This window comes from Sinohyriopsis cumingii, chromosome 6 (assembly GCF_028554795.1).
Source record: "Sinohyriopsis cumingii isolate HCF-2022 chromosome 6, ASM2855479v2, whole genome shotgun sequence".
Taxonomy (NCBI): domain Eukaryota; kingdom Metazoa; phylum Mollusca; class Bivalvia; order Unionida; family Unionidae; genus Sinohyriopsis; species Sinohyriopsis cumingii.
The window spans coordinates 45,774,743-45,801,822 of NC_142966.1; the positions used below are offsets into that span (position 1 = coordinate 45,774,743).

A 27,080-nucleotide genomic window follows, 5' to 3' on the forward strand; every position below is an offset into this window, starting at 1 on the left:
CGGCTGCTGAAGCTGACGTAAGCAGTGTACTATATAAAGCCCAATCAGATAGGTTCAGCATTTAAAATATTTTAGACGTTGTGCGAGACAGTTCAAGCTACTGTTACATAAAACTTATTATTTTATCCATTTACGTACAATAAAGAACAGTAATGCCTCGAAAGTGTGTTAATACCGCGGACAATTTTTGCTATATTTGTGGGGAAGTGACATTTGCCAACCAGAAGAAAAGTATCAATTCTCAAGTGAAGAAGGCATATCATCTTTACTTCGGATGCAAGGTTGGTGACCAAGACAAGCCTTGGGCTCCGCATATATGCTGTGCTACATGTACAACACAGCTTTCACAGTGGTTGAATTGCAAAAGGTCATCAATGCCGTTTGCAGTCCCAATGGTGTGGAGAGAGCCAAGCAACCACCTAAATGACTGTTACTTCTGCTTGGTTCCTCCTCTTTCCGGCGGAATAACGAAGCGAAAGAAGTCGAGAATAGTCTACCCAAACATTCCGTCTGCATTGAGACCAGTTCCACATGGTGAGGGACTTCCTATTCCAGAACCTCCAGCAGAATATTCTCTTGATTCATCTGACGAAGACAAAGGTGAGTCGACCTGTTCTTCTCCTGGTCCATCAGCATGCAGTGATCCAGATTTTCACTGTAGTGCATCATCAACCCCACACAGAATAACACAGGAAGAACTAAATGACCTGATTCGTGATTTGGACTTATCAAAGAACAAGGCAGAATTGCTAGGATCAAGACTCCAACAATGGAATCTTCTAGAAGAAGATGTCACAATTACTGCATATCGAAAGCGCCACCAGCAATTGGAGCCTTTCTTCAGAAAGGAAAGTAATCTGATATTCTGTTCCGATATTGAGGGCCTCATGAATGCTTTAAAAATCACTCATGACCCACAAGAATGGAGACTATTTGTGGACTCTTCGAAACTGAGTCTCAAGGCTGTGCTTTTGCACAATGGAAACATTCTTCCATCTATTCCAGTAGCGTATGCTGTCCACATGAAAGAGACATACGATAACTTAAGGCAGCTACTGAATTCCATTGAGTATAACAAGTACATCTGGCACCTCTGTGGTGATTTGAAGGTAGTTGCCCTTTTAATGGGACTGCAGCAAGGATATACAAAATACATGTGTTTCTTATGCGAGTGGGATAGCCGAGCAAGGGAAATGCACTACATGAGGAAGGAATGGACTCACAGGCAGAATGTAGCCATTGGAGAGAAGAATATCCAACACCCAGCTCTGGTTGAGGCTCAGAAAATCTTGCTACCACCCCTTCACATCAAACTAGGTTTGATGAAGAACTTCGTGAAAGCCATTGACCGGACTTTGCCAGCATTCCGATACCTGCATGAAAAATTCCCTCGACTCAGCGAAGCAAAGATTAAAGAGTGAGTTTTGTGGGTCCTCAGATTCGAGAGCTTTTCAAAGATGACCGGTTCAACAACTTGCTGGAAGGTGACGCGAAACAAGCATGGAATGCTTTTCGCCTAGTTTCTACAAACTTCCTCGGAAATGTTAGGGCAGAAAACTATAAGGAACTAGTAGAAGACATGTTGATGAAGTATAAGAAACTTGGCTGCAATATGTCTCTAAAGATTCACTTCCTTCATTCCCATTTGGATTTCTTTCCTAGCAACTGTGGTATTGTTAGTGATGAACACGGCGAACGTTTTCATCAAGATATCGCAACAATGGAACAAAGATACCAGGGAAAATGGTCCACTACAATGCTGGCTGACTACTGCTGGACACTCCTCAGAGATGCTCCCGAACAGCTGTACAAGAGACAGGCGAAGAAATCTAAGATGTAGTCAATGACTTGATTTTTTATAGGTAGGCTATTACAGTTGACCTTTTACTATTGGAATGCATTTCGTTATGTAAACATTAATTTCTTGCAGATTACAAAAAAACTAGAGCCAATTTTGCAATTTGACTGTCATATTCGTGTTCAGCACATAAAAATTGATAAGAATTGACTAATTTTATTTCAGTAACATGACTTTTGTAAAAATTTGTTGTCCAGTGTTATTATCGAATGAAAATGCATGTTCTGCGCGTGACCTCCTACAGACCATGACTGATGATTGATAATCTGGACGTCACACGTGAGTGTATGATTCATATTTCAATAAAGAATAAGAAATAATGAAGACAACAATGCCAACAAACTAAAGGTGAATTATAGTGCTTACCATACATTAGCTAATTAATCGCTAGTGTGATTCAGTCAATGATCACCTTAATATTTGGGCTAGGGGTGGCACTTACACCTTTTGTTTTAAGGAAATGATTCTAATTTTATTGTCTGTAAATCGACAACCCCACGCTTCCTTATCTGTGACCAGAGTATTAGGTAATTTTCCATTTTCCATAGTTTCGAATTCAGCCATGCTAATTTTCCTGTCCTTCTATAGCCACTGAATAGTTTATAGATCGTATTAACACTGATTTTTGCAACCAATAAAACTGTATCTAAATAATTTTAACATCACCACAAAACAAAAAGGCTAATGTTGACATAACCTGGATAATAATTCCGACATGAATTCCTGTCATTCTAGCAATACCAATAACCAATTAGTTGTTGACTGCGATTTATTAAAAGATCATGCCCTGAAGCAGAAATGATTGCACAAGAAAAACTGATACCTCAAGAAAAACTGATTGCCATACCGATTCATCCCAAAATCACGAGAAGCGTTACACGACCGGGCATTACTGACTGCGATTATTATTAAATCACGACCAGGTATTGCCGACTCCGACTGAGCTGCTGATGATTAGCAAATCACGAGCATGCATTTGTTGACTGCCACGGCGGAATCATTCATTACTGACTGCTATCATTAGTAAATCACGAATAGTCATTTGTTGACTTACGGACTTAAACATTTATCTTTTACGACTGTGGATTATAAAAAAATATGACAAGAACATTGTTGGCTGCGAAAATTAGCAAATTAATTAATTAGTGACATGCGGAATCACGACCAGGCATTCTTGACTGCAAGTAATAGCTAATATACTTATTGTTGACTGAGAATATCCGCAATCATATTCATGGTTGAATGCAATTATTAATAAAGTTAATCATTGTTGACTGCGAGAATTAAGAAATCATAAACATGTCATTTCTGACCCATTTTATTAACAAATTTTGTCCTCGTTTAATTTGAGTAATAAACCCATATATTCATATTTACTGCGATTATAAAAAAAAATGCTCTTCATGGTTCACACAAGCGATGCTTATCAAATAACGATCAGGACACTGTTGGCTGCGATTTGACTTACGGATGACTAAGAAATCACAACCAGACATTGTTTGCCTTGTGTTGATTAACAAATCACGTCCAGGCTAATGTGAGTGTGAGCATAAACACATGAAGACCAGAAAATAGAGGCTTGCGATGATTAACGAATTTAGTCATTACTGACTTTTGTTTTTAGTAAGTTTATTCATGGATAACTGCTGCTATTAATACATTTATTCATGTTTGACTGCGATGATTAACAATTAACGACTAGGATTTGTTGGATGAGGCTTATTAACAAATTTATTCATTTTTTGACAACGATGATTAAAACATCTCGACCAAATAATTGTGCAACTTCCGATTGTTAATACATTTCAACCAATATTTATTGGCTGCGATTGAGAACTAATGACATAGATTGGCTGAAACCTGCTCACGTTTCAGTTCACTTTTTCAACTACCACACCAAAACTAACAGCAATCAGACAATTGTCAAACCAACAAGGAAACGTTAACAACAGCAAGAAGTCTATTTGCTTATGTTTTTCCCCACCAAAACCAATAAACAAGACATTTAAGGAATCTGCCACCAAATGTGCCAATAATTCTAACCAACCGATGCATATTCCGAATACCCGAACAATTCCATTTACAAGGATTATTAACAAATGAAGACAATGCCTTCTTGATCGAGATTATTAACAAATGTATTCATTGATGATTTTTACATGATTAACAAATTACAAGCAGGACTTCACTGATTGCAATTACTAAGAATACTTTTATTCATAGTTAACTGTGATCATTAGCAAAGTTATTTGCCACAGTACTGAAACTACTCTTCTAAAAGTAGTTAACGACATCCTCTCTGCTTTGGATAGCGGAAAGATTACAGTCCTCACCCTCTTTGATTTGTCTGCAGCATTTGACACAATAGACCATGATATATTACTTCACCGTCTCCAGCATGTATTTGGCATTTATGATACAGCCTTACTGCGGTTCAAGTTCTCCTTGGTCAACAGAACACAAATTGTATCTGCAAATGGAATACACTCCAGCCCAGTTGATCTATGTTGTGGTGTTCCACATGGGTCTGTTCTCGGACCTGTTCTCTTCATTCTGTACACTCGGCCGCTCTCAAGTGTCATAGACCATCACCCAGTGTCTCACCAACTGTACGCTGATGACAGTCAAATATACAAATCTAGCCACCCAACTGAAGTTGATTCTACCATCCAAGGTATAGAGAGGTGCATTTCTGGTGTGAAATCATGGATGACATGTAACAAGCTGCAGATGAATGATGATAAAACTGAGGCCATTCTGATCACAACACAAAGACTTTCTCATTCACATTCTTTACTTCAAACAATAAATATCAGCAATGCCAACCTTAAATTCACACAATCAATACAAAACCTAGGTGTTACTCTGGACAGTACTCTCACATTGCACCAACATGTCATGAACATATGCAAGGCTGCATATCTTGAGCTGAGACGCATCAGCTCGATTCGCAAATATCTTTCAGCTAATGCCACTAAAACATTTGTGTGTTCATTAGTACTTTCAAGACTGGACTTTTGTAACTCAGTTCTGTCTGGTTCATCTTAATATCTGTTCCAGAAACTTCAAAAAGTTCAAAACACAGCTGCTCGGATCATACTTAGAGTACCACGATCAGAGCACACCTCATCGCTGCTCTGTACCCTACACTGGCTATCCATTTGATCCAGAATCAAACGCAAAATTTGTTCTCTGTGCTACGTTTCCCTGTCGGGCTCCAGTCCAACATACCTCTCCGACCTCATCCATGTGTAGACACCAGCAAGATACTTACGCTCCTCTTCTGACAATAGTATACTCATTATTCCAACTATGAAAACAAAGTCATATGGACAGCCTTCTTTTGAATACCAGGGCCGAGCAACGTGAAATGAATTGCCCACTGAACTTAGACACAAAAACACAGTAATCACATTCAAGAGGGCTCTCAAAACTCACTTATTTCGACTGCAAGAACAAACTTAAAAACCTAATAATGTTTCCTACCTTAAATATTCTCACCATATTTTGTTTCTTAATTTTTTTCTAATTTCACGGTGTTTGTGTCTGTAATATATATGGTTTTTTTATCTTATAGGTGTTGTCTAATGTTGTAAAGTTCTTAGAGCTTCTAAAGATTAGGCGTTATACAAAGCCCTCATTATTGTTATTATTATTTTATGGTTGACTGCAGTGCTTAATAAAACACGACCAGTCAATGTTAACAGCGGATTATTATTATTTACGGTTTTCTTATGGATGATTATCAAATGCCGACAACGACATTCTTGACTGTGGATAATTAATAATTTATTAATGGTTGAAAGCTAATAATTAACAAATCTATACGTTGTTGACTGCGATTTTTTAAAAACTTTTTATTTATTGCTGATTTGTGGATGATTAACAAATTATGATCAGGGCAATGTGGACTGCAGATTATTGCCAAATTACGACCAGGACAATGCTGACTTTGATTATTAATAAATCATGGCGAGGACATCGTTGATAAATCATTATTCAATGTTGATTTGTAGATGCTTATCGTGATTTGTTATAATTGCTTCTTGTGGAGCTGTTAAACTTGTTTTTGTGCGGTTATGTTCACCAATACCTGTTTATTCAGGACTTGTCGTGGTAGCGCAACTCAGTCTTAACACGATCAGTAAGCTGTATTCAATGACTCTGTAGGATACAATAATTAGCCTGGCTCAATTCGAAACTCAGCTGGCGGAAATGGAAACTCACAGACAGTTCAGAGCACAGATATGGAACCGTAGAGTAGAGGATTTACAGACAAGACCAGTCGAGTCAGGTCCGTAAAATAAACCATATAAATAGAAACAAAACCAGATAGTATGGTGATTACTGACTTAATCACACTAGTGATTAAGTAGATATCTGTTGATTTTTATTTGATTCAAATAATCAAAGTGTGTACCACTACATTTCGGATTTGGTTTTATTTTAGTGTATTATTTCTTTTATTTATTGGCCTATGACACATACACTCACGTGTGACGGCAACATTAAAAATCAAGTCATGGGCATTGGAAGGCCGTCAACGTTATCAATACCTAAATACAAAAGATCCATTATGACACGACTGCAGTAAATTGTCCCTTGTATACGTCTGGAAATAAAAGCTTTAAAACATTAGACCTTTGACCATGCTTTTACTGGTTAGTATACCTAATAAGTTAACAGTTATCAGAAACAAATACATTTCAAGTTCAAGCTCAGTCACCTGCAGGCTTCCTCAAACACCGATATTTAAACAAATGCAGATATTACGCCCGTTATACATTCTTCTTTGAAAATAATACCTAGAAAATCTGATGTGTAAAGATTTAAAAGCATGGAAAGATGATTTATATATCTTAGTAATTCACAAGACACTAGGTAACAAACGTAATCTTCGCAAATATGTCAAAGAAAATATTTATTATACACACCAATATATGAATCAATGACAGCACATATTTAGCATGAAATATTGAAACACTAGCTGCAAAATCATCCCAAGTGAAATTTAGTTTATTAAGACAATTGGATTAATAATAAAACAACTGAACTGCAAACTTTAATAATTTTAAATGAAATGGCATACTTCTTCACAATGCTAATATCTTTTGTATTCGTTGTCTGATTTCAGTGAATCTAGAGACATCGAATCCATCTGACAAGAAGATTGTTGTAATTACAGTTGTTTCCTCTGTGACACTTGCCATAATTGTGATAGTAGTTGTAATCGTCCTCAGAATGAGAAGGATCCGAAGGTAATGATCTGCTCAGTATTGTAACTTAAGACAAAGCCTCGTGTAGTTTGTATTTCGCGATTAAATTGTTGGACCTTTAATTGGTGAATTTTTGTTTTAACCAGTTGCACATCCTGCTAGAAGATTGTTTTAATATTTAAACAGTCAGCCTAAGGAAGCGGTTCCCGGAAGACAGAAGAGACAACAAAAGATCTTACACACAAGGGGCGAGGAAGATGTTAGAAATGATTCACAAGTGCAACTCAAAGAAGTGGATCTTCCAAGCGGTAACCTATGTTCACGCCATTCTCCTGACTGTATGTAACTGAGTGCGTACATACCAATGTACACACGTATAAGCCTCTCAACGTAAACGTGTTAATAGTACATTGACATCCCAGAAGCTACCTTTTTATGTTAAGTATAAGAGAGCCTATACTTTGAGCACCTATTAAGAAAGTGGAATTAATTTTCTTAAAGTTGTATCATCTGTCACACAATATAAAGTATGAACACCCAAAAATGATTACATGAAACGACTAATAAAGAGTTACAGAATGCTATGAGTAATTTATCCTCAAAACAGACTAATAATCATTTTGAAATTATGAATGAAAATAATAATTAAAATATTTTTTAAAGTAAAAATGTTTTTTGCTTTATATAATACAGTAATATGCTAGACGTTCAATCAACTCTAATTACAGATGGTACGTACGAAAATACAGATAGAAGAGCACATCTGATGGCCCAACGTATACCAGTCCTCTCCTTTTGGTCCCACGTAGTTAAGAAGAAACGCAACAAAGCGGAATATGAATCAGAGTTCCAAGTGAGCAAAAGTATTCACTCAATAAAAATAAAATCATGCAAAAATCAAGAAAGGATTATCGGTGCATTGTACTTAAATAGTGCGAAAAGAAATGTTTGTTTAATGGTCTATTAGAACCTACGCACAAAAACATTGTTTTTAATTTGGGTTTATTAATACTAGCAGAGAGACGTTGGCAGGGGATGAGGTCGTAACGTAATTGCGATGCCAATTAACATATACATCTAAACCTGTGGTGAACAAATATCGCTCCGATTATGAAGAGAAATGTATATGTAAAGGCACGGTAATTAAGAAATGGAAGCGATAAGCAAGGATCATTTGCTAACAAGATTACAACGTTAAAGGTAATGAAACCGTTTCTTTTGAATTAGTAATTAGTAGTAGATCATTTATTTACTTTATTCACCATCGAAATCGTTTAAGACGTTTCATTCTCTAGTTAAAAACGAAATGGTAAACGATCTTTAATGTACAATACTAATGTTCTATGTACATGGAATGAGACAATAAACGGAAAACCCAGTCTACATGAATACCATCAAGACCTCATGACCAAAATTTGTTTCTTGTCCCCAATTTTTCCTTTCTTAATATCTTCGTTTTCCTGCTGTAAACCGAAACCATACAGCTCCGAATACTGAAACAAATAAAATTCCAAAATTTAAATTTTACGCTTAAAAACCCCATACTGAACTTTTTGCATGTCTGTGTCTTTGTCTGTGTGTGTGTGTGTGAGAGAGAGAGCGAGAGAGAGAGAGAGAGAGAGAGAGAGAGAGAGAGACATTCATTGAGAGAGAAAGAGAGAGAGCTTACAAAGAAATATTAATAAATACTTTTACAATGGGCACTAAAGAACAGCAATTAACACAGTAAGATCCTTCGCGTGTCTCGAATATCTATAAAAAGTAATATATACGAAAGGACTATGTATTTGTGAAGGACTCTATATAACTTGTTCATGTGATCGAACGGAAAGAAATGGCCGAGATTAAAGAAACATAAAGCAGAGCGTGATATTGTCATACAATCTATGTTGAGCGGATTGTAGTCTTATATCAGTCTTTTATATTCATTTGTCACTGTAACATTATTTGCGTATGTTAATAATACTACTAATTAATATCCTCTCTAAGCTGCATGGATGCTATTACCTACAACATATGATGGATACTTGTGACGCTTACCTTGGAAAGGTTATCTTTGCTCTTGGTCATTCCATGCAATGTGATTTTTCGATCATGATATAGGAGTGTTGCACGAAAGAATTATAACCCTGTCATAAAATAAGAATGCAGTTTTCAACACCATTGAATGTTTCATTGTGTAGGATTTTAGATATTTACTTCTTGCTTTTTTTGTTCGTCTTTTTCATCGATGGTTTAATGACTGTTTCATGTGAATATGTTTCTGATGAGGTACCCGTGAGTCCCCACTTGGTTTACAATGTGTTGTCGGTTTGTTTCACACATACACACATACATATATATTTCTTTCCTTTCAATTATAAGCATCTGGTTTTGTTTCACGTAATAATTGTTTCTTTTTGTAAGGAATTAACCCATGGACTATCAAAAGCTCACGAAGCAGCCCTGGCAAATCCTTCCAAGAACCGATACAAATCCATGTACCCATGTAAGTAGCTTAATTAGTAGTCATATGTGAGATTATGCTGCTTATCATCAGTTTATTTAAAAAGTTCCTTCATTTTCCATTACGTCTACAGATGATTTTAATTTGTTTTTATCTTATTATATTTTTACGCCTGACAAACATATTTCAATAAATATCTAGCGTTCGGTGATTAAAAGACAAGATTCCGTTTTATTTTCGATTAAACAATCACGAATTTATGTCCATAATTCAAATTTTTAATTAAGTATGCCAAGAAGAGCGAATGTGGCCCATTTGGCTCCACATTTTATGAGACTGAAAAATGCCATATACACGAGATCTTAAATAGATTTTGACGCTTTATTATAATTAAATTTTATCCAAATATTTAGAACGAAATACGCTGAGTCTTTATGCTGAAGCATAACTTAAGGAACCTTTTGTATCTTCACTTAACGATTGTAAAAAGGAACATGATAAGGCCACGATATCTCCAAGAAATGAAACGGTAATCACTCCAAAATGTTGTAAATGAATAATATTCACTTGTGTCCCTTGGAAAATACATCCACTACCATTTATATTCGACATGGCTTGTGTTAGACAAAGTTTGGAAGCAAAATCGTCAGGTTCGTTTCATTAAATAACAGAACGTGTTTGTAATACATTGAACAATTGTACAAGGAACAATAACATTATTTGCTATAAAACCAAGTTAGTTTCTAACTCAATTTTCATAAAAAGGTCACTTTAGATTGCTCAAATAGAAAATGTATAATTCACAATACACAAACTATTTTTCAGATGATTTCAACAGGGTAGTTCTCAATAGAAATTCAACCAAAGATGCAGAATACGTGAACGACCTGAACTATATTAATGCCAGCCATATAAAGGTATGCCTTTATAACAGAAAGAATTAGAAATATTATATGATAATAATAGTGTGCTTATGGTAACAATAATGATACATAAGTATCAATGTTCCCTATTAATTGTTTTGCTCATACATTTTGACAGTGTTAACTTGATTGTATTATAATTCATATTTGTTTCATCCTGACTCCATTACTACATAACGGGCTCTATTTCGGATTCTGAAACATGTCTGTATATTCGGTTGCAGAAATGAGACAACTCTAATCAATAAATTGACGGTATGCAATTTATTTTGCTAAACTTTGTTTTAAAAGTCCTGTTGCAAGATTTATATATTGATCACTGTTGAAGTAATAATACACATCAATATAAGATCGACAGTTTTTGAATATTTACAAATCCGTGTGTAAAATAGGCTGTTGCTATGTTTATTTAATTAGTATTGTTTCTTAATGTTTCTTAACGATTGTATACTTCGTATAATTGTATTTTGTACTTGTCCTTTGTTCAAAACCAAGATAATAGTGTACCTGTACAGTGAAATTTATTGTGTAAAGGGATAATATATATCTAATATTCCTGTAATAGTAATTATTAAATATTCGATCATCATTACTTGGAACATGTTTACTTTAGTTTGAGTTAGAGATAAAGTTTTGATTCTGACCTTATAAACTTCCAGAAAGGATAATTCCTATTAAGTTGACGGAGTATTTCCAGAAAATGGTAATTGCGAACTAGGTCAAATAGAGGGGTATATAAACTTATTTATATTAGGATTATTCTTTCTTGTCTTAACTGCCGAAGCAGATTCAGTCTTATGGTTGTTTTCAGTTTTTAATTTAAGTGGACTAATTTATTTTGATTTTTATTCATTGGAATTACAATGCGTTGAATGATATTCTTGGACTAAAACAATAATTTGGAAATAAATTGAATTCAGTCAAGGAATATATTACTGTGATACATCACCAAACGGTTGGCACATGGTCACATTCCAGGCTATTTGCACATTAGCACACTCTAGACTACATGGACATCAACACATTCAATATTTCAATTTATTTGGAACATCACTGCAATTCATTTGGAACAATGCATATTTGAATTTGAGAAAGAACATTTAGGACTATTTGGGATTTAATCCAAAATGCATAAATTATTTCTAAATTTTCACTTTATATTAAAGGGCAAAATAATATTTGTTGAATGTTTCAAAACATGTTGGTTTTATCTCTTTCCTGTTACTTAGTTTAAGACAACAGGGTCGTAACACTATACTGTTCACTAAAATACCTTGTATGGTTTCTATAAAACGCATCACTCGTAATTATAAGGTACGGACATAATTTGTGAACAAATAGTCAAACAAATGGGTCTTTTAACCTATGGTTCAAAAGGCGCGTGTGTTTGTCATGTCTAGAGGTAGCGAAACATCAGAAAACGATAGATCTACATAGAAATACGAACCATTAATATGTGTTTCAATTATAAAAGAGTCTTAGGAATTTATTAAAACATTTCCAGGAATTGGGTTGATAAGACCGAACCCTGTACACAACTCCCGATAAAACAATCAAATGTTTTAAGCTGAATTCCCATCCGTAGTAATAATAAACCAGGTCATAAGGTTTCTAAATCAAATAACATTTTACCTTTGATGTCATTCGAAACATTTGCCAAGACACAAGCAATTTCTTCTTTCCCGAGGGCTCCATAAAATGAGTCAGTTTACAGTCTCTCTCTCTCTCCCAAACATACTAATCGAGATAATCCTGGCGGATAATACAAACTATATTGAAATCACCAGCCATATCATTCTATAATTATAGGTTACTGCATTTATATAGGACAATATGACCGAGTTTTTCAGATGAATATATTGCACGACCTTTTTATTGTATGTTCATTTTCTTATTCTACTGAAGACTTAATTGTATCAACACAAAGATACTACAGGAAACAAGGTACCTGAATTTATGCCGTATTCCAAACTAAATACACAAGCGCAGGTTCATCAGTACATAACGAAAACGTTGTTAATGCTCACATAACTCCGTCCAGATAAATTTGAACTTAGTCGCACCCTAGTCATAACGTTATAATGAAGATTGCGTCATAGGCTATTTAAAATTGAAATTTAGATTCATATTGTGAATGAATGTGCATTGCAACAACTTTTCCCTTTAGTCTGGGATGAATAGATTTTGGTATTTTTGTCGATGCTGCTAAATTTTGTGGTAATGACTGGATTTACCTGTATCAGTTCTACATGACCATCATTTGATTTCAGCAGTGAGCGAACAGCGTGTTGACAAGTGGTTTTCTGTTCTGTCATAATATATTTGAAATCATAATGTGGGAAAAATGTGAAGTCTTTCAATTGCAATTATCAAAATGACGCTATGGAATATAATGTTTGTTTCCTTTTGAGTGCAGTAAGGAAGACGTAATTGCACTTGGAATATAGTCGAAATTACAGTACAATTTCGAAATTTGTAATCAACCTTGAGAACACATGACATGGCTCATGTAATTAGGATTTGCAGAACTAATAAAGTACATTTTGAGGAAATTCAGGATATTAAACTGTATGTTTTGCCATTCTTATTACCAACTAAAGAAGACAGTTTATGACTTGTCACTTGCATGTTATTTGTAGGGACCCAGATCTGTCTGGCCTCTATATCTAGCCTAAATCCGAAACACTGGATCTAAAAATATACCGCGGAATATAGCTAAGCTGCTGGTATGAGCTTTAGTTCATTCAGAAATACATTTAATCATCCAAAACGTAAAGCGTCTACTATGTGAGTGTAGACGATTTGTTTACAAAGTAGTTTCTAATACACTACTGGGATCACGTGAATGAAATATGAAGTGAACGTGAGTGCAATATCGTAAATTATTGAACGACTCTGATAATGTTAAGTTAACGGGAAAACAATGAGCATATAATAATATTATACATATTCCTTGTGTTGAAATACCCTTAATAAATATCAAATATCAGTGATAGATACGAAATCAGTTCAACATTACTACAGAGTGATATTAATAGGAAACATATGAATCCAAGCTGCATATTCATAAACTTTGACCAAAGTATAAAGGGACATAATTTTATGAGTGAGATTTATGACGTGATTCTAAACTGATTTTATGATTAACAATCATACATTCGACGAGCAGAAAATAGTCTTATAAAGATTATGTAGTGCATAGTAGGTCCGATAAGGTTATGAAGACATTATCATTACATTTATACAGAGAGCATAAATCATCAATATGTGGTTTTAGTTTTGTGGGTTTGACACCATTGTACAGCATATGATGGACTGAACATGGCGACCAGCATATTTGATGAAGGAAGAAAATTGGAACAAAACACCAAGGTCCACTATTGACCTTGGCCTGAATTTCACCTCTGAAACATTTTAGGTCTACCCTGGACCTAAAGTATATAATTCAGTAATCTGTTAGAGAAAACATTAGGTCCGACGTACTTAAATTCATTCTACTGTGTTAGTTCAGAAAAAAATATCTGGGACATGGTGGTTGTGTTTGATCAGGTTATATAATGACTTGTTCACAGTTTTGTTCAAAAGTTCAAATAACAGACCACTGTCACGAAACCTCACATCTTGATAAAGAAATAAACAATACACGTTACAGCTGAACGTAAATAAAATTAACCACACGCATACTTCTTTCAATTTACAAAAGCATTTTCTGCATATTAAGACACGATGCATACTATGTTGTAAATTTAGGAATATGTTCATTATGCTTATGGGACATTGAACATTATGAGTGATTTTAAATAATGAAATTATTAAAACCTTAAGGAGAATTTTACTACACATATTTGCATGTATAGGTCATAAAAAGTTTTGTTTTGCTTTCTTTTGTTCAGGGACATGAAGGTCGAAAACATTACATTGCTGCACAAGGTAAAACTATTTATAAGCAAATAATACAAGTGCTATTAGAAAAATAATTATTCAATTCCAACATCTTTATTATGATTTTAAAACATTAATTTATTCCGTTGAATTTCTTCTCTTTGATTACTGCTAGATCTATGTTTATCATCTGTCAATAATAGAAATAATCAGAAGTTTTTCTGTCCTATTCTACTGTTTGTCTTTTAGGATAATACGCATCTAGTGAAGATGTGTCACTCTTTCTCCCACTTTAACGGTAATGTTTGTGTAATTATGACATTTCGTGGGTTCATAATTGAAGATAAATAAAGGTGGATTAATGAAAGAAAATGTGCATTGAGTGATGAACGACAGGGTGAAATAGCATTTCGATCAATGAATGAACCATTGTATGAAACAGATGTAAAACATGATATTTAGCGGTATTCTTATTTATAATTTCATAAACTTAGGTCACATTAGATATATAAAATAATAAGCTTACACATTCGAAATGAGAAAACTTATGTTAATAACTTGTGAATCCGTATAAAGTGGCGACTTTTGAGAGGTAGAATCTATGTGAACATTTAATTCATGAGCGCGTATAATTGTCTTTCTTTCCATTACAGGTCCAACAAACCAAACAGTGGACGACTTTTGGTATATGGTATGGCAAGAGAAAACAGAATGCATTGTCATGTTGACAAATCTTACTGAAATTGGAAAGGTTCGTTTTATTTTGATTAACGTATCAGTTGCCACGTATCTTTTGAACTCCACTAGTACAGTGGAGATGCTTTCTATGATTAATGCCAGACTATTTTGGCAATGGCGGCCTATTTTACTTGGCATTCATTTATTAAATTGAAATATCGATGCTACATTATTGTGAATGAGAGTGTCGATAACAGCTACTAATTGGATGATTGTCAGTATTATTGAATCTCGGGAGAACGATGCCGTGTCCACTTTGTACCAAACAAACGGTATGATTCGGCAAATATATTTAGCAATAATCTAAAATGCATGTAACAGTAATGGAACTTTGTAAACAGCATAAAGAACAGTCTTGGATACTAGTCTAACCAAAAGAGACAGGAATATCATTCGCAAACGCGCAAAAACATTTGGTTTTTTATTTAATGTTTATTTTTATTAAGATTTGAGTTCTTGTATCTAACCTTGACATCTTTCTCACTATTTTTACTTATTTCCAGTAAGTGTATTTATTCATAAAATTATTTACTTTTGTTTGTTGTGAATTATGTGTAAGAGATTTTGATTTTAAGGTCTGAAAAAAAAAACATAAGATTAATGAGTATATACTATACCAAAAATATTAGCATTCCTTATATTACACATTTGCCTTTTATTTCAGTAGGCCATATAAAAGTTTAAATTTTCCATGCAGATTATATTTTCTGTCTCTTGAGACATGTTCAGTATTTGCTATTCAAATGTGGAAAGGAATCTTTCAAGCAATCTTAGTCTTCAATGCTTGATAAATTATGATTGTATTTCTTATTGATTAGGTGAAGTGCATTCAGTATTGGCCAGACGAAGGTGAAATGATGTACGGAGAAGTTAAGGTGAAGACTCTTTGCATAGAATCCTATCAAGACCACATCAAAAGGGACCTTGAAATTAGTCTGGTATTTACATCAATCTACACGTTCTTTATCGAAAAAATGATTTTACAAGTAATCAAACAGAATGAATAAGAAAATAAACAAAGTACCATTTCGTACATTGCAGAGATTCAAAGAAGTATTCGTAAACTGACTTGTGGGAACCACATTACGCCGTTAAAGCTTAATGCAGATAAGTTATTAGTTATTAGCTCGGCCTAAAATTTGCAACAATCAATCGTACTCGAACAGGATAATTGGAGCAAAGGAGAAACAAGGAATCGTCTTAATAAGTTTATCTGTTGAATGAAGAGTGGCGTTCAAAAATGTATTTTTATGAACAGAAAAAATCCATTATTATGAGGTTTTCATTTATCCTCGTAGCGTCATTCAAACCAACGAGGTTATAGAGGAGAAAGTTTTAAAATATAAATATAGATATATCTGGGGCAAGCAAACCTTATACCTAGTATTCAGTTTGAAAATTGAAATGGTCTAGAGGAATTAACTTCACGTAATAAAGCTTTTATTTTACCTCACATATTTGGTGGTTTAGAAAATTAGCATACACCTGTCTTCTTTCAGTCAATGAAAACTACTGTTTCATGTTCTATGTCTATTTGTCATTAATTGTTTAACAATATTGATATTGTTTGCCAACTTTACAAGTATCAGCTATGTATGTAATTTTCAACTGAATGAGGCAGATCATTACAAAATAAATTCATGAAACAGGCCTCATAGTGTTACATGAAAAATATGGCTACCTATCTGCGTATATTGGCATGTTCCGTACTCGATTGTGCTGGCTACAAACAGTATTAATTGCCAAACATAGCATTAATACAAAATTGAAAGTACAATACAATTTTGCTAACTTCCGACCCCGGAAAAGTATCTTAATCACTGATACATTATTTCCCTCTTCTTGCTCAAGGGTGACCGATCAATCAAATCAACGCAATTCCATTACAAAGCTTGGCCAGACAAGGATGTGCCTGACACAGCATGGTCACTTGTGGGATTCTGGAAAGCTGTCAGGAAACACAAAGTATACCACAATTCTCCGATGGTTGTACATTGCAGGTACAGTTTAAAACCAACATTTATTAAATATAACTAAATTGCACTATATTTAAGAAGTTTGTGTATATACGATGTTCTAGGTTCTTTAGAACTAAAAGAAAACAAAATCTTATTTAACAGTAGCGACATATTTCTCCCCAGTAGCATTTGACCACTCCACTGGCCTAAGTGGTTAGAGCGTCCGCATCGGATGCCGAAGGTCGCGGGTTTGAACCCCGGCCAAGTGATACCAAATATAATAAACATGGTACTAGCAGCTGCCTCGATATAAGCTCAGTGTTTAGAGGTAAGTGTTAGGACTTGTCGGCCTGGCGTCAGGAAAATGTGTGTGGGTGGGACATGATGCTACCTGTCTGTGAGATGATGCGCCAGTGCTAGACACCTCTATAAACTTCGGCGTTTCAGACTATCCGTAACGCTATGACTGATATTGTTTAAAATAAGTTTTCAAAAAAATCCAAATCACACGCACAGAAACACGCACGCACCATCTCCTATGTTTGTAGACCTTTAATCAAGAAAGGAATTTCAAGATATCTTTTCAGCTTCTGAATCCTCAATGTTTGGTCTTCCATGAGCGTTATCTGACGTCAGTCAGAATTAGACATACAACGTATTCTTTGTCTCAAAAGTGTTGATTGTAATGATGTATGAAATGTTGACACTGTTGTCCTTGACAGAATATCCAGAGAAAAAACAAACGATGGAAGGTAACTTGTAAATAACATGAACCTGATGGTGTCAATCAGTTTTAAATCTTTACTCTATATTCTTGCAATAGTGTGGGGCCGCGTAGTTCAGTTGGAAGATCAGACTCGTAATCGCAATGTCGCTGGTTCGATACCCAGGCAGTATGGGTCTGCTACATATATGTGTTAATGCGCACGGCAGTCAGCTTCCATTTTCTTGGAATACTATAGCTAATATTTGTCTTAAAGTTGTCGCAAAAAACAAAACAAAAACATACAGGTAAACAAACTTGTCATAAAGTTACCTGTTATAATCTTTATTCAGTGCTGGAGTTGGAAGAACAGGGACATTTATTGCATTGGATGTCATCTACGATGAGGCGTGTGCAACGGGTCACGTGGCTGTTATCAAATGTGTTGAGAATTTGCGAGAACAGAGAGTTAACATGGTCCAAACTGCGGTAAATATCTTCCCTTCAGTTTCATATGTCAGATCATGGTGAAGAGGCTAAATTTTGCATAAAATCTTTATACATTGAATTAGAGTCCCCCAGATCGGCAACAAGTTGTAAGCCTATATAAATTCTTTTAAGTATGCAGTCATTCAGGTACTGAAATGTCGATTGGATCAGATATTATTTGTAGGGACCCAGAACAATTAATGATAATCTGTTAAAATATCCATCTCTGTCTGATTGGAATCGAGATGTTTCTGCAGCATATTTTGACGCATAGACATTCAAACTAAATGAGCCAGTCAACATACAGCATGTTTATAAAATGGGTAAATGTCGGGCCTTGCCTTAAGATAACCATACATACCGCATTTTTCAATCTTCTAACAGGATCCAAAATATTCGGAACAGGAAAATAGTATTTATTATACCAACTTTAATCGCTGATTCGAAGTTCTCGTTTTTTGTTAGAGATCGTTTTTTATGTACGTAAGTATGTATATTTTACGCAACATGATGCAGACTATGACACTATTCGGTATCCTGACCGTTTAAAGTGAAACTACAAAGGCACGCTGATTAAACTCCTGCCCTCACGGAGAGATTGTATAGGTTCAGCCGTTATATATTGTCTCTGGACAAGAAACTTGATCGAACTGTGTCAGTACGTGTAATTGTGCATGTGTTGATATCGCGTTAAACACAAATCAATATAATTACCACTTCGCAGCAAAACTCTGTATTGATAATTCCATAAGTATAGCAACATTAGTAGCATATGGGGCCACCCTAGCGACAATGGGAATTAGCATTACAAAACCCCTTGGGCCACTCTAGCGACAAGGGAAATTTAACATGGAGAAAAACCCTGGGTCACTCTAGCGACAAGGGGAATTGAACATGGAAATTGAACATGGGAATGTCACCTGGGGATCAGTGGGAATTAAACATTGGTAACGTCATAGGTTTATAGGGTCAAAACCTTTTATAGGGTGAAATGTATTTGTAGGGACAAAGGGTTGATAGGGACAAACATAGACATACAGAAACAAACAAATACACATTGAAACACACAGAAAAGAGGACAGAAATATTCTAAAGAAAGACTCACAGATAGAATAGAGACTCGATAAAGAAAAGTCTGTTGCATGGGTTCAAAACATTTATTCAAGTACATATATACATGGGCTCTCTGGCCTGTGCTTTGGTCTAAGCACTATCCATTAAATACATAAACATTTCAACATAAAAGAAACATATTTACGAGTTGTTTAGTTATTGACTCTAGTAAACTAATGTTTAAAATTAACGTTCACTCCTTTCTAAAATCACTTCATATGCAACGAATTTACATTAAATGTTCGTTTATAAGAAAAAGTTAAAACAAAACAAGTAACAAACAATCAAATAAGAGAAAGTTCGTGTTTGTCTCTCTATCCGTTACACACTTTGTTTAAAATCTGGTCAGCTACCACTTGTGTCCCAGCATAGATGTTTCCGATCTCGTATTCCCTGTCAGTCGTAAATCTGCTGTTACTTCCATCGTGCTAGGTACACTTATCGGTAAGCAGATCAAGAGCAGTGATCGTCTTCTTCCCATGGAGGTACAACATATGCCACATGAATAGTCACTTTTCCATCGGTGATGTCAAATTTTTCTCTCACCGACCGCGCGTCTTCAATAGCCCTCAAAAGTCTGGAAGAAGTTATTTCTGCAGGTGTGCTAAATCCGAGACATACAGGCGAGTTCAAACTGTCGTGATACATAGATAGGCTCAAACGACCTTCATCTTTGACTTGGCAATGACATTTGAGTTCCTCTAACAGTGAGTCAAGTAGATCCGTAATGAAACCTGATACTTCCTCGGCTGGAACGTCAGACGCGAAGTCTTTAAATTTCACCGTGTAGGTGTAAGTTGTCGTTCTAAATTTTCTCGAGATCGCTGTCTGGGTCATTTGGATGCTAAAATACTCCTTTAGGTCTATTGAATCCTTTCCCTTCTTGAACGCACTTTGCTGTGACTATATGGTGGTGAAAGAGGTCAATGATCTTTGTTCCTTCTCTTTTTTCTTCTGCGTAGAGTTATTCATCTTTCTCGTCGCTTGTCCTCGCAATGAAGTGTCGTTCTTGGAAGTCGTCCCTTTTTATACTGGGTGATATCAGCATGCCCATAAGGTAAAGTTTTGTGGTCTGGAAGTTTCACTGGTTGCACGTAGTTTGTCATGGCATTAGTACATAACAACTAAGATGTGGTATTGCATTGGTGATGTGATCGTGAGGCATAGAATCACACCCGAGTTTCTCGTTGGACTTGAGTCTTACGCTCTATACTTGCTGTTTGAAAGGATTCACTTTTGTCGATTGGTCTTGGTAGTGACAATGAACTATTGGTCTTGGACGTTGTCCCTTTTTATATGCTGACCAATATCGATGTGACCGTACGGCAACGTAAAGTGATTGGGAAGTCTCACTCGCTTCTGGTACACGATTTGATAGATTTTTTCCAGGGGTCGACTGACGATGTGGTGAGTGGGTAAACGTACAATCTTGTTCGGTTGGTGAGTGGTCACTTTAAAGTTTCCATCCTCTCCCGATTGCAAGGCTTCTTTCAATACCCCAAAGTTGATCACTCGACTGGTACGATAATTCAGAGTCAGTCATTTCACTTTGCACTCCGTGTGCACTTCTCCTTGTTTGTCCCGGTATTGGTAGCCGTAATTTTTAGGACCGCCACTCGCGAAACTTAGAATCTTGTCGTCGGGGTGTTCGTCTGTCCAGGCTCCTAAACGGTTTTCTTCGATGTTAGGGTGTTGCTGACCCGGTCGATCGATGTAGATGCAACTGTCCGTGTCAAAGTACAGGACGCGTTCCCCTAACAGTTCTAAAGCTTCGTACAATTTTAAGCGAGCATGAGCTGTCACGTAAGCCGCAATGATGACATTTCCAAAAGGGTCGTCTTGTACAAAGTCCAGATCTTCTTCGTAATTGACCAAGATCAAATTCTCTCGAACGACGTCCACGTGTTTCATGTATTTGGTTTTGTCGTGAATCATCTGGAAGTAGCGGGAAGGTTCTGTCAAATATTCCGTCTTGGGTAAACACGGTCGTTGTGCCATTTTACCCCATAAGCAATTTAACACCACTTTGGCAAACGATCGCCTGCCTTCGTTTTTCTCGATGTGGTCTAAAGAGATACCTTCTTGTTCATAGTATTTCTCTTTGAATTGTATTTGGTCTTCGGGAGTGTGACACCAGGAAGGATAGCCGCTGGCTTCTTGTTTCAGTTTCAAAAAGGCATCCACGTAGTCAGTGAAAATGCCTTTCTGACTGGGATCACCCTTGTGGTATTGTTGTGTCTTGGGAAAGTGGCAAATTTCGTACACTTCTAACAGTTGGTATCCCATGTCCAGAGCTTTGAACAATTCTACGCTGACCCAGGTTCCCGTCAAGGCCCGTTCTTCCTGGGTGTGCTGACAAGGTTGGTCTTGGTTGCACGTTTCGGCACAAGTACGGCACAATGGAAACATCAGTTTGCCTTGACAATGGTGAGGTAAGACGGGATGGTATAGGTTCGTGGGAGGCAAAACTTTACACTTGATCAAGCCTTCGTATTGTCGAATGTTTTTCAGGTCGATGTGTTCCGTTAACAATTGCGGGTGCCCTACAGGAAAGCGACAATATTTGCACACGTAGGGATACAGCGAACACACGTCCAAGTATTTGATTTCTTCTCCTTTCTCTTCGTCGGCTTGGTACAGCAAACAGGTGGCATTGGTCCTTCCTCCGTACAAACTATCCCTCGGGTTCAGCGGGTCCATGAACTGGTAACTTTCCACGAGGAAAAAATGTAACAATGTTCGTCCTATCCTCCTAAGACGAACATTATTACATTTTTTCCTGAACCCATGTTTTGACTTTAGAATTCAGAGTTAACCATAGGCAGGGTTATACAGTGCAATGTCGCTTGCTTCATTTTTGAAAACGCCGTGTGATTGTCTTTTTTTCTGAAAAACTGTAAATCTAATGTTAGAAGAAAAAAAATTCCGTGACATGTTGCAGTTCCAAAATAGGATAAAGTTAAGATACCAGAATTGTGCAAACTGAAGCTTTTATTTTATCCAAAGATTTACTGAAGGAAGAAAAAAAATCGTTCTACAATTTTTTAGAGTGTAAACTTTTGAAAAAAATAAGATGACAAACGGAACAGTTCGCGTAATTATGGTGACCACTGATCACAATTTTGGAGAGGTTTCTTCAAACGGGAACATATTTCATTAAGGTATAAATCAAAACCACAGAGAGAGAGAGAGAGAGAGAGCATGTATTCCTACTTTAAAAATATCACGACACGTACGTTTGTTTTTTTACGGTATATTTTCCTTATGAAAGTTTCAAAGAAACACTCATTCCACTTACATAAGATAAGATAAGAATTCTTTATTTCAGACTACATAGTCTATACATCTAAATTAAAATACAGATATAAAGTAAAATCACTAAAAATATAAAAGAACATATAGAACATAACAATCACATCCATAGAAAAAATACACCCTTTAAAAAATATCACAAGAGTGAACTGAAGACGCATGTGATTAAAGAGTGACCACAGAAAAGTACATCCAAACAAGTCGTGATATATTTCGTAACATGACTAACATAATTTCCATGAGTCGCCCATGGCGTGATCATTTGTGTGTTAGTTTTATTGTTTGTGAAGTGACTAATGGTCAGGTACAGAAAAACGCGTCTAATCATCTCGCGGTGCGAATAACAAGTGAAACCAATTTGAAGCTAAGGCGATGGAAAATATCGACTGACCAATGAAGTCACTTACAATGTGCAACACACTGTTTGGTTGTAAATTCAGGGCAAGTAGAGTAGCGACCAGCCGCAGAATAAAAAAAAACAAAAAAACACGTCCGATCTTGTCACAGTGCGAAACGGTACTGAAGTCAATTCGAAGCGAAAGCGGTAAGAAAATAAGTATAGCCAATGAAATCGTTTATGATGAGTGATGCATTGTTTTTTTCTTAGGTAGTGTGGCAAAATAATGCCAACGCAAGAGCGTTGTTACCATTGCAGTGCAGACAGATTGGAGAGTGTAAACGTACAAACCCTTTGTTGCGTATTGTACCATTTCTTCTTGCCAGATCAAATACTAAACGGCCACAGTACTGGTTCGCGTTTTGAAACTGACAAACATTTTTAATCTTACTCAAACATTTTGACAAGCACACTCACATGAATAGAGACAAAAGTGTAAAATATCGATTGGCCCAATGAAGTCACTTACAATGCGTAACACAATGTTTGGTTGTAAATTCAGAGCAAGTAGTGTAGCGACCAGCCGCAGAATAAAAAAAAGCAAAAAACACGTCCGATCTTGTCACTGTGCGAAAAGGTACTGAAGTCAATTCGAAGCGAAAGCGGTAAGAAAATAGGTATAGCCAATGAAATCGTTTATGATGAGTGATGAATTGTTTTTTCTTAGGTAGTGTGGCAAAATAATGTCAACGCAAGAGCGTTGTTACCATTGCAGTGCAGACAGATTGGAGTGTAAATGTACAATCCCTTTGTTGCGTATTGTACCATTTCTTCTTGCCACATGAAAATATTAAACGGCCACAGTACTGGTTCGAGTTTTGAAACTGACAAACATTTTTAATCTTACTCAAACATTTTGTCAAGCACACTCACATCAACGGAGACAGATGTGTTACAGTACCAGGTGTCAGTTTTTTGTTATTTTTTTCCCTTCAAGCTAGTGATTTTGGGGTTTGTATGAAGTAAAGAAACTAAAAGTACAGTGAACCTCAAGGATGATAACCCAAGCTGTCTATCCATTGATGTATGTATTTACATCAGAAGAAATATGATCCTAAAACAAAAAGATATAAGGCAAGCATGATTAGAACGAACACAAAGACAGCAAATTGTAGTAACAAAGGTATGTTTTCCTTCACGTCCGCGTAACTTAAAGTTTCAATCCCCTTGCAAGACAAACTTGGTACCTTTTGTAGAGCTTGAAATAAAAAACTGAACAAACTTAAACACTTTGCTATAGATACATGCATTTTCTTTTTTGCAGCAACAGACTAAACAACATAAATAAATTAAATCTTCTAGCAAAAAAGAAATACATCATAAAAATAGAATTAAAGATTAACGATGACTAACCAACAAAACCGAATTTAACAAAGGCAATGACATGTGTAGAAATGCCTCTCAGTTTGAGAAAGTATTTGGATGTCATATGCCATGTACCAACAACTTGAAAAAAATGTATAAACAGAGAGAAACCTTAATTCAAAATTTAATTTTGTTCCAAATTGTTTGTGTGTTTTAGGGAATATACCTAAGCACTAATAAAGGGTGGAACAGGGAAGATACACATAAAAGCTTTGATATTTCTGAAAAAAAAATGAGGTGATATTCCTACAGTTCTTAACCAGCTATATATGCTGGGATGGGTCTGTTGGATATCCACAAATAAAGAAGTACAGATTCTGGTCACGTTGCAAGTGTGTGGGTGTTTTGGAAAATGGTAAAACTTGGATACACTATTTTCTCGTGATACTTATAAAGTGAAGAGTCTGTACAACTGTCAGAAGCCAAAGTCATATAACTTTTGTACGATTTGTAAAGATTTCCACTTTAGAAAATGTGAAGTATCACAAGTTATTATCACAAACAGAAATGGAACATAGGGACTTGATAGCTGTTGTTTAGACACCTCCGCTCAACTTCACAACTTACTTGCTCTGTCTCATATTTTGATCTTAAGGAAAGATCATCTTTGTGCAGCAACAGTGGTAACAGCAGGAGGAGACGCCGTCACTGCTGTCGAAAAAGAGTAGTTCTTTTAAAAACGCGTTTAGTATATTTTTTAAAAATATCAGATGAAGAAACGTGTGTTAAAACAGGGTTGGTAGAATGTATTCAGCGACAAAGTAGAAGTGACTGAGAGAAGGAGACAACGTTGTCGAGTGGCGTAGTTTTCTGGAGTACGTACGTGTCCCAGAGACACAGTGCCGGCGTCTCTAGCTCTCTTGAAGACACCAACTGTCTGGGTTTTTTTCTTGCAACTTTTTTCTTTCGTGGTAGGGTTTGAATCGAAGGGTCATCAAGATGCATGAGGTGTTTAAGACGCACCGCTGTCGTTGGGCTCCTATATGCTTGGCTTTCACTTGCCCTTGTGAAATATACCAAGTCATTGTGACAACAAGAGGTAGAGAGGGTATATATGGAGAGAATGAACTTGGTTAAATCATTTCTGAATCAGTAATCGAGATGAAACGATCGCACGATTTCAGTGAGAGAGAAGAAGAACGTAAGAGGCAGCGAAGTGACGTATCGCCTCACACACGAAAAGAAGTGTTCGCTCAAAACGAAGACATGAGCAAACCTGAACCAACACCTTCCACGTCTGCGACCAGACATAGAGAGCCCACTCCAAACCAAAGTCCACCAGTTAACCCTGAAAAGTACTATCACATTCGAGAGACGGAAAAGCGACCCTCTAGAAAATTTAGAACCACGACTTACACCTACACGGTGAAGTTTAAAGATTTCAAGTCCGACGTACCATTGGAGAAAGCAGAAGGGTTTATCACCGAGATGTGGGATTCTTTGCTCACCACACTAAAGCGACAATGTCAACCCAAAGAAGACGATTTCTTGACACTATCCACAGATCACGATAGCTTGGAATCCCCTGTTTGGATCGAGTTTAGCAGACCCGCAGAACTAACCCCTTCCAAAGTCATGGACAAGATTCAACACGTACAACAATCTAAATATCAGTTTGACATCACCGATGGTAAAGCCACACTGAAAATGGCCCACGTCTCTCCTCCTCAAGGGACTGGACGCAAAAAGGTCTTATTGGTGGACGACCTTCGCAACACCAAAACAAGTCTCGTCCGAATTAACAACCCTCAAGACCAGATGTGTTTAGCCCGTGCCATCGTGGTGGGACGAACCTATGCCAACAAGAACGACACGGTAGAATGGAAAAGAACCTGGAAAACTATTCAACGATCCGATCGAGCCAAACAACGAAATGAAGCAGAACTCCTGTTACAACAAGCCGGACTGTCCAAAGACACACCCTGTGGCATTCCTGAGATGCAAAAATTGCAAGATGCCCTAGCTCCACGCTACACCTTGAAAGTGCACCCTCAAGAAGTGCACGGACCTCTGTTGTTTCGATTCCAAGACTTTAAGGACGGAAAATACATTCATGTCTATTATCACGATGAACATTTCGATACCATTACCGCCATCCCCGGATTCCTGGGATACAGATATTACTGTGAGAAATGTGACCGTGGTTATAATAATCGAGAGCAACACAAACATTGTGGATCGAAATGCCGAGGATGTTTGGCCTCTCCACCCTGTCTGAGCGAAGGGCAAAAACCACTGCATTGTCCTGCTTGTCTGCGCACGTTTGTCAGCCCTGCCTGTTACCAACAACATTTGAAGACGCAAGGTTCACAGCAGAAATGTGCTTGTCAACTCCTGGGATTGTGCCCTACGTGTGGACAAGGCATACGTACCAATAGTACCAATGCACACGTATGTTCAGGAAAAAAAATGTCACATTTGTCATCACATCGTGGACTTGAAACACCAATGCTACGTGCAAAAATACCAACCCCAACCAGAGAAAGATAATGGTCACAAGAAGAAAAGCAATTTCATCTTTTTCGATTTCGAATGCATGCAAGAGACTGGCATTCACATTCCTAATTTCTGCGTGGCTCATCGAGCGTGCGAGAAGTGCATTCAAGAACCTATCTTCAGTCATTGCCCTCACTGCAGCAAGATTCCTGGAGGACGTGAAAAAATATTTCGGGGACCGAAC

At 36.5% G+C, this 27,080-nt stretch overlaps 1 protein-coding gene across 2 annotated transcripts in view; it reads left to right on the top strand.

The window, feature by feature from the left end:
• LOC149796848 (tyrosine-protein phosphatase Lar-like) overlaps positions 1–27,080 on the top strand; it is a 97,032-nt gene that overhangs the window by 50,102 nt on the left and 19,850 nt on the right. For both annotated transcript variants that reach the window (XM_089961486.1, XM_089961487.1), the window contains exons 8-17: positions 6,993–7,116; positions 7,261–7,382; positions 7,803–7,927; positions 9,481–9,562; positions 10,346–10,437; positions 14,337–14,373; positions 14,979–15,076; positions 15,882–16,001; positions 16,915–17,063; positions 18,078–18,213. In XM_089961486.1, the coding sequence (XP_089817612.1) occupies positions 6,993–7,116; positions 7,261–7,382; positions 7,803–7,927; positions 9,481–9,562; positions 10,346–10,437; positions 14,337–14,373; positions 14,979–15,076; positions 15,882–16,001; positions 16,915–17,063; positions 18,078–18,213 (1,085 nt within the window). The remainder of the gene's footprint in view (positions 1–6,992; positions 7,117–7,260; positions 7,383–7,802; positions 7,928–9,480; positions 9,563–10,345; positions 10,438–14,336; positions 14,374–14,978; positions 15,077–15,881; positions 16,002–16,914; positions 17,064–18,077; positions 18,214–27,080) is intronic.